The sequence below is a fragment of the Aristolochia californica genome, unplaced genomic scaffold, assembly GCF_029961685.1.
Source record: "Aristolochia californica isolate CCGP_79_NKW_82.1479 unplaced genomic scaffold, dmAriCali1.0.hap1 SCAF_4, whole genome shotgun sequence".
Classification (NCBI taxonomy): Eukaryota; Viridiplantae; Streptophyta; class Magnoliopsida; order Piperales; family Aristolochiaceae; genus Aristolochia; species Aristolochia californica.
Genome location: NW_027182103.1, coordinates 33,413,657 through 33,428,999, shown reverse-complemented (window position 1 = coordinate 33,428,999; position 15,343 = coordinate 33,413,657). Strand labels below are relative to the sequence as shown.

The 15,343-nt window shown below is 40.2% G+C and overlaps 1 protein-coding gene across 1 annotated transcript; it reads right to left on the bottom strand.

The window, feature by feature from the left end:
- Positions 1–9,067: 9,067 nt before the first annotated feature.
- Positions 9,068–10,368, bottom strand: LOC137963233 (alpha-mannosidase At3g26720-like). Its single transcript, XM_068810400.1, has 2 exons — positions 10,285–10,368; positions 9,068–10,201 (listed from the first exon to the last, which is right to left on the bottom strand). The coding sequence occupies exons 1-2, from the start codon at positions 10,366–10,368 to the stop codon at positions 9,068–9,070; spliced, it is 1,218 nt and encodes a 405-aa protein (XP_068666501.1).
- Positions 10,369–15,343: the final 4,975 nt, after the last annotated feature.

Below are 15,343 nucleotides of genomic sequence, written 5' to 3'. Positions count from 1 at the left end.
CCACATCCGCCTGGTGAACTCATATTTGATGATAGCCCGATTTCAAATATAATTTGGTAAAAATTGTAGCACCATGTAACTCATCCAGCAACTCGTCCACGACTGGAATGGGGAACTTGTCCTTAACTGTGTGCAAGTTGAGTTGCCTATAGTCAACACAAAATCTTCAAGATTTATCTTTTTTGCGTACAAGTAACACTGGTGAGGAGAAAGGAGATCGACTGGGCTGGATCACACCCTGAGTGAGCATATGCATGCACTATCATTCTATTTCATCTTTCTGGATATGCGGGTAACGATAAGGCTGCACCACTACTGGATCAGTTCCCAACTTTAAACGAATGCGGTGATCGCAATGACGCACTGGTGGTAGACCTGTAGGGTCATTAAATAAATCCGTAAATGTTGTAAGTAAAGGAGCTAACTGATCATCACCCGTGTGTTGAATATGCAAAGTGTGAAGTGCGTTAGGGACCTGTGCCACAATGCCTTGTAATGTAATCTGGCCCTGTGGTGCTGAAAATGTCATAGTCCGAGCCTGAAAGTCCCATAATATCGGTCCTAATAACTGGAGCCATTTGACCCCGAGCACCAAATCAAATCCAGCCAATGGAATGACTAGTAAATCTGCCTGAAAGGAATGCCCCTCAATGGTGAAAGGGGTGTTAGCACATAACCCCACGCTAGCAATTTTGGCCCCATTGGCCACTGAAACTGAGAGTCCCCTTTGTTTTTGAATTTTGAATCCCAATTGTTGCGCGGCTGGTTCACTGATAAAATTATGTGTGCTGCCCGAATCAACTAAAGTAAGTAGCATGAGATGATGTAACCTGGCCTTTACCTGCATGGTATTAGAACTACGCAGGCCATGCATGGCATGGAGGGAGAGCTCTGCTTCCTGTTGTACCTCTTCAACAATTTCATTTTCAAGAAGCTCTTCTGAATCTTCTTCCAACAATTCAATACTGAATAAACGTTTACAGGTATGTCCGGGCAGGAATTGTTCGTCACAATTAAAACATAGGCCCTTTGCCTTTCGAGCGTCCATTTCCTATTTAGTCAAAATTTTACGTGGCATAGAGTGTGGAGGCACACTAGTAGCCTGATCTGCTCGGTTAGGGGCAGAGGACCCAAAACGTGGACCAGATGCAGTACCCTGTATTCTGTTTTGCCAAAATGGTTTTCTTTGTAAAGACTCTTTTAGAACTCTCTGTTTGTGCTCCATAGCCCTGACATAATTCATTGCTGAGTCCAAATTTTTCGGACCCAGTAATTCCACTTCCAATCTAACTGCCTTTGTCAATCCAGCATTAAAAATCTGAACATGTAGATGAGGAGGAACAAATTCACTAGCTCTGGCCAACCTTTCTTGAAACGTTTTTTGGTAAACTTCTAAGGTGCTGGTCTGTTTGTAGTTGATCAATTCTCCCACTGGGTTGCTGCTAGCTGGAGGTCCGAACCTCAACTGGCAAGCATGTTTAAAGTGCAGCCAATCCTGAATGGAATGGACATTTCGGTAGTGATGGAACCACATGAGTGCTTCATCGAGCATGTGGTAGGCGGCCAAAGTAACCTTGTCCATTTCCACTGTTTGTTGATGATAAAAGAATTGTTCACATTTCATGAACCACAGTAAAGGATCTTTAGAGCCATCATATGTAGGAAAGTTAAGTTTAAAGTACCTGGGAACCTTTGATGGTGCTTGTGCGTGAGTGGTCATTGAACCCATTGGTTTGCACAGGGGTGGATTTGGTGGTGGCGTGAATTGTTGGTGGGGAACTGGTTGTGGTTGAAAATTGGTTGCTGGTGGTGGCGTTGGTGCTTGAAGTGCAGCAAGTTGTCGGAGGATGGATTGTAGAGATGATTCCAGAGTTTGTAAGGTAGTATTGATGTGAGAAATTTTAGTACCTTGAAGAGTGGATCGTTGTTGAAGTTCTGAAAGGACTTGACGTATGTCCTCTGGCGAAGAGGAATCACCGAGGGTGGACCTGTCTGATACCACGTTGTTAGGTTCTCACGAGCCATGGATCTTGTCACCCTCCTCTCTTCTTTTCCTTCCATTACCTTGCTTGACGTTGAGATGGAATGAGGGGTTGAAGGGAATTGATTTTCGGAAAGGAGAATTGGGGGAAAAACGGAAGAGAGCTTGAAGGAGCTCTTGACCTGTTTATCTAAATTACGTTAACTACAGTGAAATCAATTCATAATCTTCATTACCCTAGCCGTCTCCTTAAATAGGGTGGAGGACGTCCAAAACCCTAAAGACCTCATGGGTCAATGGTTCAAACCAATAAATGCTAAACCAACCCAAACCTAAGACAAAACCAAACCAAGAAACAATTACATGGAAATTGAAAAACACATTCATTAATTCCTACGCCTGTTGGTAACTCGTGGTGCTATAGAGTCCATAACAGGATATAGCTCTGTATTATGCTTCTTCACTAGACCTCACAACAACATTCTTCTTTTTTTTTCTCCATGTAACTAGGTTACCTTCAACTAAGGTGCAATACCCTGAAGTGGGCTTCCTGTTATCAGGTGATCCAACCCAATCTGCATTTGAAAAACCTTCTATGTTGAAGTCGCCATGATTCTTATAGATAAACCCCTTCCCTGGAGCTCCTGTTAAATATCTCAATGTTCTCTCCAAGGCTTGCCAATGGGTAAGTTTTGGTTTATGCTTATATTGACTCACCACACCATATGATAAATTTGGTTTGGTCACTATGAGGTAAATGTGTTTTCCCACAATCCTCTGATATTACCAATATCAACATCTTCTCCAGAGCTTGCACATAGCTTTGTGTTGGCATCCATAGGGGTGTTTGTTGGTCGACACTCCATCATCCATGTGTCCTATTGTAGATCTAAAACATACTTTCTTTGAGATAATACAATCACATGCTTTGACTAAAATACCTCAATACCCAAAAAAATATTTTAGAAGTCCAAGATCCTTCTTTTTAAATTATTTTCATATATTTTCTTTGACTTCTTTTATGTCATCTGCATCACTGCCAGTTAAGACAATATCATAAACTACTAGTAATAATTTTCCCTTTAAGGTATCTTTGACAAAAAGACAATGATCTATTGAGCACCTATTGAATCCAAACTACAACATTTCTTTCCTAAATTTGTCAAACCAACCCTAAAGAGACATTTTAATCCCATATAAAGACTTCCTCAATTTCCATACTGACTCCCCCTCGACCACAAAACCAGATGGTTGAAACATATATATCTCTTCTTTAATGTCACTATTCAAGAAGGCATTTTTTACATCCAATTGATATACCGACCAAGAGGAATTAGTGGGTAGAGATAAAAGATGTGTATTGAGTTTAATTTAGCCATTGGATAGAATGTTTCCTCATAATCTACTCCATAACAATAAGTGTACCCGTTGGCAATGAGTCAGGCTTTGAGGTGAGCAACAGAACCATTTGGATTGTGCCTAATGGCGAAAACCCATTTATAGCCCACGGGTTTCTTGCCTAGAGGAAAAGAGAGTAGGTCCCAAGTTTGATTCTCATATAAGGCATGCATTTCTTCTTCCATGGTTGTCTTCCATCCTAGATGTTTTGGAGCCTCTTGATATGAGTGTGGAATAGAGATGGAAGAAATAGATGCAAGAAACTAAGATCATGAAGAAGATAATCGATGGTGAGAAATAAAACTGGATATAGGATGAGAAGTGGAGGGCCTAGAGAAAGTCAGATGCTCCTTCTATAGAGCTATGGGCCGAGTATCAAAGTGTGGAGAAAATACAATAGGGTAAGATGGGGTTACTTTGGAGTGATTCGTAAACTCTACAGGTGTGGTGTCGGTTGAGGCTTCAGGGGCTGTAGTAGATCCGCATCAAGTGGGACAACAAATTTCAAAGCAGTTTGAATGGATGAAAGACTCGGAGGAGCATCTTTTGAAGAATACATAGATATGTCCTAAAAAAGGTGACATCCCTAGAAACAATATACTCTTAGAAGAGAAAGATTATAACAAACATAACCTTTTTGGGTACAAGAGTAACCCAAAAAAATAAACTTAAGAGACTTAAGCTCAAGCTTACTCTTCAGAGGGGATGTGACATGAACAAAGCATGTGCAACCAAAGACCTTCAAAGGAAGGGAGAAGGGGTCTTCAACTGGAAATAATAATGAGTATGGGGATTTATGGCTAAGTATTGAAGATGGTAGCCTTTTAATAAGGAAGCATACTTTAAGAATGTCATGAGGCCATTAAAATTAGGGACCCTTCATAGAGTAGAGTAGGCCTCAGGCTACCTTGAGGAAATGTCCATTTTTCGTTCAGCTACACCATTTTGTTGAGGGGTGTCGGCACAAGATGTTTGATGGATAATGTCATTATCCTAACAAAAGGATTGAAATTGACAAGATAGGTACTCTTGGGCATTATCTAACCAAAACACTTGTATTTTTTTTCCAAACTGAGTAGACACCATGGTATAAAAAGATTTGAATATGGAAAAATTTCATACCGTTCTTTGAATAGAAAAGGCCATGTTACTCGAGTGAAGTCATCACCATATGAGATAAGTACTTAACCTTAGATATGTTTTAACACTTAAGGGTCCCCATACATCTGAATGAATTAATGAAAAGGGAGCAACACCTTTAAGTTCAATTCGAGGAGAAAATGTTGTCCTCTGGTGTTTGCTCAATTGATAAACTTCACAATTTAAATTTGATAAAGTTTTCAAAGATGGAAATAAGTACTGAAGCGATGTTGTTGATGGATGGCCAAACTGGTTGTGCCATAATCATTCCTTTGGTTGAGAAGTGGAAATTCTAGTGACTGGAGGCAAGTTTAAGTAATAAAGGCCTCCTATTTCACGACCTCCACCAATCACCTACTTCCTTGTTAGATCCTTAAAACCACAAGAAGAAGGTAAGAAGGTGATGGAGCAATTAAACTATTTTTTTAATTGCATAACAAATAACAAATTTAAGGGAAATTTTGGAAAATTAAGACATCAAAAAGCGGAAGTGAGGGTGTAACAGAGGATCCTTTCCGAAGAACTTGGGTGTTGGATCCATCGGCTATGGTACAAACTTGTCTGGTAGACATGGAGATATGGAATATAATATACTTTTAGGTATTATTACCTATAACATGCTCGAAGGCCCTTGAGTCAATGATCCATGATGAAGAGGAGGAAGTCGCAGAAATCATGCTTGAGGTAGTGGTTGTAGCAGCAATAGTTGAAGATGTAGGAGAAGATGGAGGGGATGTCATCAGAGTTTTTATCCTCTGCAAGAGTTTATAATCATTGTTGATGATAGTCTTCTTGCCTCTTTGTGATTCAGATCCATCTGCATTTTTCTCATTTTGAACCGAGACTTAATTGGCAGTGACCCAATTTTGTTTGCCATGAAGCTTTCAACAGGTATCTACTAGATGGTTCAATACATTGCAGTAAGTGCATACCCAGTTTTTTGATTGTGAAGAACCATAGCCAATTCTACCACCTCTTGCTCGACCTAATCTATAATTTTTGCCATGCCTTTGGGTGGTATAAGATGTGGCCCTATTTCTTGAGTACATAATAGATGATACTTCAGTATGAGAGGTGGAGGAAGGATCTAGTATACAAATTAATGTTCACTAATGTCATCAAATGATGGATGTGCAGAGGATCTGAGAAGTTGAGTTCAAGATATGGTTTATTGTTTTACAGACAAATAACAACTGCTAAGTTTTACACTGCTTTTCTTGAACGAAAATAACAATGGAGTAGGGATGAGCAATCTTCCACTCTTGAATCATTCCTCTAAATCAAGCCAAATATTCATGTAGATTGTCCCCTTGCTTTGTATTGAACATGAGTAGGGATGAGCAATCTTCCACTCTTGAATCATTCCCTAAATCAAGCCAAATATTCATGTAGATTGTCCCCTTGCTTTGTAATGAACTTGGTTTGGAACACATCATACAACTTCTGTAATTTTTCCATACTAGAGCACAACTTAACACAAGTGTCCCAAATTTGTTTTACAGTTTCAAGGTGAACAACATTGTTGGCCACATGCTCCTCCATGCTATTAATAAGCCAACTAATTACTAAGGTGTCATTCTTGAGCCATTTCATAGAGAAACTCTTCTTCATCAATAGGTGGAGTTGGTTTGGTTAAGTGACCTAAGAGGTCTCAAGTAATGAGAAACCTCTTAATTGATTGGGACCAGCTCAGATAATTAGGTAACCCTCTCAAGGGCATGGTGGTAATTTTAAGGAAATCACTCTTGCTTCTCATATTGTCTTCAACCATTATAATCAACAAGTAAACTACTTCTTATGTGCAATATTGAAATCCAACAAGTAAGGTTGAGAAGAAAAACAATGCAAATATATGAATCGATTTGAGAAGAGTGGAGCAACTTGAACTTAAATAGTATGCATCATAAATCTTCTATCCAAGAGAAGTCCATGCTGCATCATAGAAGATAAATCTCACACTCTTATCACACATGAACTCAAAATTAGATTGGAGAAGGGCCTTCAACCAAGAGAGAATAGGTAAGTTACTTTCCTGTTTTAAACAAGCACTAAAACTGTAATGGGATACTAATCACGTGCTGTTCATGCCAATTAGAGAGGATTAAAATCTTCCTCAATTAGGAGATTATCTCAAATCAAATCAGATCTGGAATTAAACTTGAATCAAATCAGAATCAAGATCTGAAATCAAATCAAATCTTTCAAAGAGGGAAACTAGCCTTCTTTATCAAATGCATCACGTAGAAACTGAAAAATAGCACAATCTCTTCTTCTTATTTCCTTAAACTGATTAGGAAAAACAATAACACTGATTATTTTAATAAAGTAAAGCTCCAAATGAACCAAAATAATGACAAACTATTTTCTTAAAACAAACAATTTTAGGATGGCTTTAAGAAGGAAACTTCCCTTCTCTAATTATGTGCCAGCTTTGGATGATAGAATCATGCCTTCTTTGCCCCCTTTTTTTCTCTTTTTACCTCAAATATTATATGTATGATACCAGAGAGGATAATACAACCAATAAAATACCAAAAAAACATTTGCAAAGACTATCAACCTTATAAAAAATCCTTCTCGGCACCCTCTCAAAAAATCTTTTGCAGAGCTCTTTGGGAAGAGTCAAGAGGAGCAGCAACTAACCGATATAATAACTCAAAAAATGATAGAATAGAAAGCTTAACTCATAATAAACTTGGATGCCAATAATAGATATAGTGAACATTGATTCATAAAAAAAATTCAGCAATGATATACAAGAGAGCAATGACACAATCGCTCTTGCATGGGGAAAAAGAATTGTACATAATCACCATGGGCAAGCCACTTTAAAAAAAAAGAATATAATCACCATATTCTCATTCAGATTAGATGAGAAAGTCTTACATAAACCATCTTATAGATATAAGAAAACTATCAGCAATAATCTCATAAAAAAAAAAGTTATCTTGGCGTAGCTTTAAGAGAACATTGCCTCATCAATAAGAAAACTCTACGTGAAGCTTGATCAATGGAGCCTTTCAAATTTTCATCTTGACATGGGGATCCTAAATCCATTGCTTTGATACCATGTTGAATTTAGGATACCATGACAAGGTCCTTGACCAAGGTAGTGAAAGAGGAGAGGAAGAAAAGGAAGAGAAGAAAGGATAAGAGAGAAAGCAAAAGAGAGAAAGGAGATAGAACTTGGCTAGAGAGATAGAGAGAGATAGAGAGAGAGAGAGGGAGAGAGAGAGAGAGAGAGAGAGAGAGAGAGAGAGAGAGAGAGATAGGGAGAGTAAACCATTCTAAGGACGAATTTGAGAGAGGAGAGGGGATACTTAATGATAGGTGAAGATGGCTTACCTTGGAGGGATCAATAAAATACACAGGTGTGGTATCGACTGCTACTTCAGGGGATTTAAACTAGGCCCATAACTCTACAAAAGAAGCGTAAAAATTGCACTAGGCCCTCCACTTCTCATCCTATATCAAATTTTGTTTCTCACCATCAATTATATTCTTCTTGTTGTCAATTTCTTGCATCTATCTCTTGTCTATCTATCCCACATTTCTATCAGAAGGCCCTAAGACATCCAGGATGGAAGACAGCAATGGAAGATGAAATAAATGCTTTATATGAGAATCAGACATGGACCTTGGTTCAACTACCTTCTGAGAAGAAACCTATGGATGTAAATGGGTTCTTACCATCAAGCACAATCCCGATAGTTTCGTGGCTCATCTTAAAGCCCACCTCATCACCAAAGGCTACACTAAGTGCTATGGAGTGGATTATGAGAAAAAAAAATTCTCCATGGCCAAGTTAAATTTTGTACAAGTCCTATTATCACTTGCTGAAAATTCTTCTTGGCAGGTATATAACTCGATGTGAAAAATGTCTTTTTAAATGGTGATAATAAGAAGGAGATCTATTTGCATCAAACATCTGGATTTTTGGTTGAGGGGGAGATGGTATGCAGATAGACGAAATCATTATATGGCTTAAAAAAGTCTCCTTGGGCTTGGTTTGAGAAATTTAGGCAAGTAATGTTGTGGTTTGGGTTCCATAGATGCTCCGTGATCATTCAATATTTGTCAAGAGAATTGTTATGGTCCCGGATTTGACACAAGGATTCTTTGAGAGGATCTGGGATCTGCCACGGGTGATGGGTCTTCCATGCATTACTGTAGGGATAGTAGGAAGACATGGGGAAGACGAAGATCAATGGAGGATGAGAGAATACGTGGGTTTTTTAGGAAAACCCTAACCTCGAGATCAAGAAGGTGACCTCAAGCCTGTTTACACTAGATTTAACCTAACTCTCAATGCTATATTTCTCATTACTCTTACCCCTTAAATAGGGTCCCCGTTAGGGTTTGGGATAAAATATTACAAAAAGACCCCTATAAATAAAATATTCCAAAAATACCCCTGTGGCCTAAAACTGAAATAAAATAAAATAAATGGAAGAAAAACAACTAAAATGATAATTTTATTGTGTGCATAACGTTACACTCCCCCTCAAGCTCAGAAGTAGTGCGAAAAGGCAGATCGAGGGATACTTGCTAGCCCCAAGCTGGCATATAATCTCGAATCCTATTAATAAATTCGCGTCCACTAGAATATGTGAAAAATACTTTATTGGTCATCATTGTTGTCATAAATTGAGTAGCAACTTCTTTGCCAATGAAATCAGCCACTGGTAGATGCCTAACAGGGAACTCAAATTCAGTATGGTCATTCCCCTGGTACACTCGTGTGATCTGTGATATCCATGATTTAATTCTTTGACTCACATCATCCAAAACTGGGCCCTGGAAAACAGTGAAACCTGCCTTTGGTTCCGGTTTTATAGCAACAGAACCATTTGGGCAGAATATATAGGCACCAGAAGCCTGCAAATCCGCACCATTGCCATCATCTCCTATATAATATTTACAAGACTGTTGGAGAGATGCCTTCACCGAGCTTGTGGTATGATGATACTGGATTAGTTTCCTATCAACAGCAGCATAAGTAAGTACTAGATGTCCTTTCCCAACACGTATAGAATCACCGTTACGTCCTATAGACGTTTCAACCTCTGATAGAATCGATTTTGGGCCTGTACTTTCGGAACTTGAAACAACATAGGTTCGCAAACCTAGAGGAGGTACACTTGCTGCAAAAGTAAGCCAATCCATGGGAATATCAATCGGCAACACACCCAATTGTGCTTGGACATAAAAGTTCCACATGCCCAATGCTACATTAGCAATTGGTAGTAGCTGTGACTCAATTTCTTTTCCCTCAACATCGCTCACAATGATTGATGCACTGGTGACCGGTATTCTAACAATATCCGCTCTCTTCCATATAAGAGAATTGTAGACAACAACAACCAGATCATTCCCATTGGCAATTTGTGCCTCCGATGTAGGACAATAGCTAATGTTTAAAAGAGGCCACTGTGCCGATTTAGTTGATGGGTTTCTGCATCCAGAGCTCCTGTTCCACTCTGGCAAGCAAGCGAGTGAAGACTCAACCAACTCTGCAGCCTCTGAATAGCCCATGTAGAGTCTAATTGCATAACCAATGGCCACATGCTGCTTTTTAGTTCCACTGACTCCATCATGATGTTGAGCAAGTGCTAGAGCATCAGCCAGAGATGCTGTTCTAGGGCCTAAAGGCCCTGAACCATCTCTCCCTTTAAGAATTGACTGGCAGCCAAGTAGTAGCTACACATCATTCTCACATAACCCTTAATAGCTGGTCTACTTTTGAAGTATCCTGCCCAATAAACATTTGCTCGATCTGCATAAGCGAAGTAGTCAATAGTCTTGAGTCCACTGAAATTCTGCAAATAGTTGGTAGAGAAGCACCTCATTTCTGCAGGCTCCACTGAGGCACTTCAAATAGCAGACACATGCAGTGCTGTAATAGCAGCCACTAGTGGACCCTTCATCCTACTGTTCAACCCCGCCACAAAAAAACCATATAGCAAGTCACACACTACGAAAATTGTCCGTGTAGGTTCTTTCACGTCTTCAAGTCCACAAAGAACATTTCCACCAGTAGATTCCACATTGGCCATTAAGGTGTCAACTGAAGGCTGAACATGGTGGTCTATGCAGACATTGTATCCCTTAAGCAAAGCATGTCGACTTGCTTCTGCTCTAAAAACTGCATTCTCTGCCCCAGACTTGTACTTAGGCTCAAAATCTTCATGTTGTAGGACAAACAATGACTCACCAACCGATCTCCCCTCCCGGAAGCTTATTTTCCACCAGTCAAGTGAGACTATCCAAGCACCAGAACACAAGGCAGTGCAGAAAGTTATAGTTCTTTTTACTATTCCTGTGATAACATGGGTGCAAGAACTTCCATGAGAGGTAATAGAGCCCCCAAATTCCTCAAATATCTTTGGCAGGGGTGCATGCTGCACATCATCAGCAATATACATTAACATGACTACTTGATAGTCAAAGGAAGATCTTTCCGCATTACCAACAACTTTAAAAGAAGTCTTTGTATTTCCCTCACCATGAACTACCATAAAAGTAATCTGTTGCGGACTTCCAGGACTTACATTTGATATTGATGTATCCCTCACCATACCCAAAGATTTTAGGACAAAGTTTGTATCATATTTACATTCATTTTCATCAGCAAGATCCCACGGTAAATCTTTCTTGCAGTTGATATGATGGCGCCCTTTAACTTTGCTTGACTTTAATCAGGACAATGAGGAGTTCCAAACTTTCCTCTCCTCCTTTGGCACACCCATCTATGCTGCAACCCCAGCAAGTGTGTTTGGCTAATCTCCTTTTGTATGACAAATCATACCCCTTCTCCTCCTATCAGCAGCCTCTGCAAGAGAGACCAGAGTACCATGATCTTTATGGCTATCAAGACTTGTCTGACACAAATTCTGGGCCTCATCAAACTGGAGTGCGGGGACAAGGGCCACAGCTACATCACGGCAAGTCTCCCCCACCCTTGGAGCTGTGTCTCCCAATTCTTGTTGCTGGATTTCCAGGCCCATCTTATAACACTATACGGAATTGGCAAGTTGGCCGACCATAGCATGAGTGTCAACCAATTGCATATGGCCAGCAAATTTGGCAAGAACATGCTCCTGACCGTCACGCAAGTTGGGATTTTCAATTGAGTGCCAAGGCTGCAGGATAGTGTTGCTATCACATGCAAATACAACACCAACGCTAATCTGGATTTCCCAGCAGCACGTATTTCAAAAGAGTTTGCTGCCCGAAGAGCAAGATTTAGAGCCTTTTGAGGATTACACGCACAGGGATTGTTCGCATCAGCAGCAACATACAGCCCCTCACAAAAAAAAATCAGCAGTCTCCAGAAAAAAAATTCTAGGAATTTCGGCATCCCCAGAAAAATTCCATGTTGAAATTCATACACACCAGCCGGAATTCTCTCAATTGGCCATCGATGCTCTGCTTCACCACCTAGAGACCCTTTGTCCCCAATTTTCGAGCAGCGTTGCTGCTGCTCAGCCCCTCTGAGCCACATGAACGCCCTACAAAACTTATTTTGATCTAAAAATCGAGGAAGTTTTCGAAGCTTACCCCCAATGACATTGAAGAGGATTCCCCGCTGGGCTTCAGAGGTCGAGGTTGAGGCTGAGAATGAGAATCCGGAGGCCAGCGCCCACCGGATTTGTTTCCAACGCCGCTTCCTTTTTTTTTCCAATGGACTCTTGTTTCTGCCAGTGCTTGTAGATGTTCGTAGACATAGGAGGGATGCCCTAACTGATTCGCCATGACCGAGACAAATCGGAATGCTTCCGTCTGCTATGCAAAAAACAATTCTGCTGGCCGTGAGAAGGGGATTTGGGAGGTTGAACCCAAATCAGCCTGTACCGAGGAGATTTTTGCAAAAATTCACTCCGATTTCCCCAACTCTGCATCGCTGCTGATTGGCTTTGGATTTCCTTGCGTGGAAATCTTGAATTTTGCTGAAGCATGGCCTTTCCCCCATCCAAATTTGAGGTTGCCCCCGCAGGGACTTCGACTGGTACACATGGGGAAATTTTCAATTTTTCTGGCTCGTCGCCTGTTTTCAATTCTTCTATTGCTTTTCCTTCATTGCGTACCTCTTGCTCGGCAATTTCACGTCTTGTGACCTTTTCTGCAGCAGCGCGTGGCTCCCTTGTCCAACATTCCATGAAAATTTCATACAATGCTCGTGCTTCTCCTGCTTCTTTGCATATTTTGTCCATACGAGCTTCTACCTTCGCCATGTGAGCTTGTACCTTCTCCCAATTTGGGAATACATCCCCCATTGTGTTCCCGCTCTGATACCACTTGTTACGGTTCCGGATCTGACACAAGGATTCTTTGGGAGGATCTGGGATCTGCCACGGGTGACGGGTCTTCCATGCATTACTGTAGGGATAGTAGGAAGACATGGGAAAGATGAAGATTAATGGAGGATGAGAGAATATATGGGTTTTTGAGGAAAAACCTAACCTCGAGATCAAGAAGGTGATCTCAAGCCTGTTTACGCTAGATTTAACCTAATTCTCAATGCTTGAATTTCTCATTACTCTTACCCCTTAAATAGGGTCCCCATTAGGGTTTGGGATAAAATATTCCAAAAATACCCATATAAATAAAATATTCCAAAAATACCCCTATGGCCTAAAACTGAAATAGAATAAAATTAATTGAAGAAAAATAACTAAAATAATAATGTTATTGCATGCATAACAAGAACCTTAAGGGGAAGTGTATTACTTGCAATTTATGTTGATGATATTGTCATAACTGGCAGTGATGCAAAATGAATACAAGAAGTCAAAGCAAATATATGCAAGGAATTCAAAACAAAATTCCTTAGACTTTTGAAATATTTTTTGGGTATAAAGGTCCTCCAATCAAAATATCGGATTATCTTATCTCAAAGGAAGTATGTTCTTGATTTGCTAGAAGACACATTGATCATGGGATATCAACCGGAAGATACTACAATGGATGCTAACACAAAGTTGTGTGCAAGCTCTGACGAAGATGTGGATGTAGAAAAATATCAGAAGCTTGTAGGGAAACTCATTTATCTTACAGTAACCAAACCAGATTTAGCATATACCGTAAGTGTGGTTAATCAGTACATGCATAAAATACAAGTTATCACTTACAAGCTCTAGAAAGAACACTCCGATTTTTAAAATGAGCTCCCTGCATAGGACTTCTATATAAATGTCATGGCAAGCTCAACATTGAAGGATTTTTGGATCGAGATTGGGCTTGATCAAGAAGTCTACTTCTGGGTATTGCACCTTAGTTGCAGGGAACTTGGTTACATGAAGGACTAAAAAACAGAATGTGATTGCTAAATCCAGTGCTAAAGCAAATTATAGGGCTATGGCCCAGACAGTTAGTGAGCTTCCATGGATCAAATATCTCCTCACTAAATTAGGGTTTGACAAAAGACTCCTATGCAACTCTATTGTGACAACCAGACAACCATCCACATTACTTCAAATCCAGTCTTCCACAACAAAAAAAATACATTGAGGTAGATTTCCATTTCATCCAAAAAAATTTTCAAGCTAGCATTATATATCTCAAATATGTTTCATCTCAAGGACAAGGGGCAGATATACTCACAACTCAAGCCACATTCAAGATACAAACAACTATATGCAACAAGATGGGTATCTACGATATATTCTCTCCCCCATCTTGAGAGGAAGTATTGGAAGACATCTATAAAGGCTATTAAGGTAAATAGCTTCCCCACTTCAAAGAGATAGTGAAGGGTGTAACCCACTTCAAAGAGATAGTGAAGGGTGTAAATTAGTGTTCTTCTGCTATGATCCTAGGTTAAGTGTTTAGCTTTTTGTTACCTACTAGGCCGGTCTTTTGGATAGTATTGGCTAGGTGTTTAACATTTGGTATCAGAGCCACTACTTACGTTGTGAGTTTTAATCCCGGAGGGGGCGAACTAATGAAGGGGGTGACCTAGAGGTGTCACTAGACTGCGACGTCGCTAGAGTAGGCCGTCGTGGACATCGCCTCATAATAGAGGAGATTGTTGAGTGTCGGCTCATAAGAGCTTGAGGGCAAGCTCTTTCTCCAAGGGGTGTATGATGTTATAATCCTAGGTTAAGTGTTTGGCTTTCTGCAACCTACCAGACCGGTCTTTTGGGTAGTATTGGCTAGGTGCTTAACATGGGATTCCATGAGGGAGGAACTTAATAGCCCATAAAATATCAACGGTTGGGACACCGTGACAGAGGAAATTGATACCCCGTCAAAAATATCTACCTGTGAGAGTCGGTGCCCAGATTGGGACAGCATGATGGATGACCTTATTACTACATCTATGTTATACCCCCTCCCCCACCCTGAATTTGCCAACTGAGCCTCATGGAAGAGAGCACCAGTGTGAGGGGGAGTGTTGGAAGATATGGAGGACTGCCATTTTATACAAAAATATCTTATACATCATTTGTAGCAAGTTGGGGTTTCATGATCTTCTCTCACCCCTAGCTTGAGGGGGAGTGTTGTAAAATGGGATCCAGTCCACACGACCAAGGAAGTCTCACATATCTCAGAGTGTTGGAAGATGGGCCCAAGCCCATAAGAAGTAGGACCCACCATGATTACAATGAGCTGGCATCCTTATCACATAAGTTGGAAGATCAAGAAGGACTCACAAAGATAACCACAAGCTAGTTGGAAGATCAAGAAGGACTCACAAAGATAACCACAAGCTAGTTGGAAGATCAAGAAGAATCACAAAGGCATCTTTATCTTATGGCCACATCCTAGAAGAGTTGTAGTTTGAGTTATGTTTGTCTTTTATATATATTGAGTTATTTAATT

What these genes read in the sequence shown, in the direction of transcription:
- LOC137963233 (XM_068810400.1), bottom strand. Translation starts at nt 10,368, where the DNA reads ATGAGGTGCTTCTCTACCAACTATTTGCAGAATTTCAGTGGACTCAAG. An exon ending in CTTATGCAGATCGAGCAAAT is followed by an intron (nt 10,202 to 10,284) that starts GTTTATTGGGCA and finishes CTTGGCTGCCAG; the next exon opens with TCAATTCTTAAAGGGAGAGA.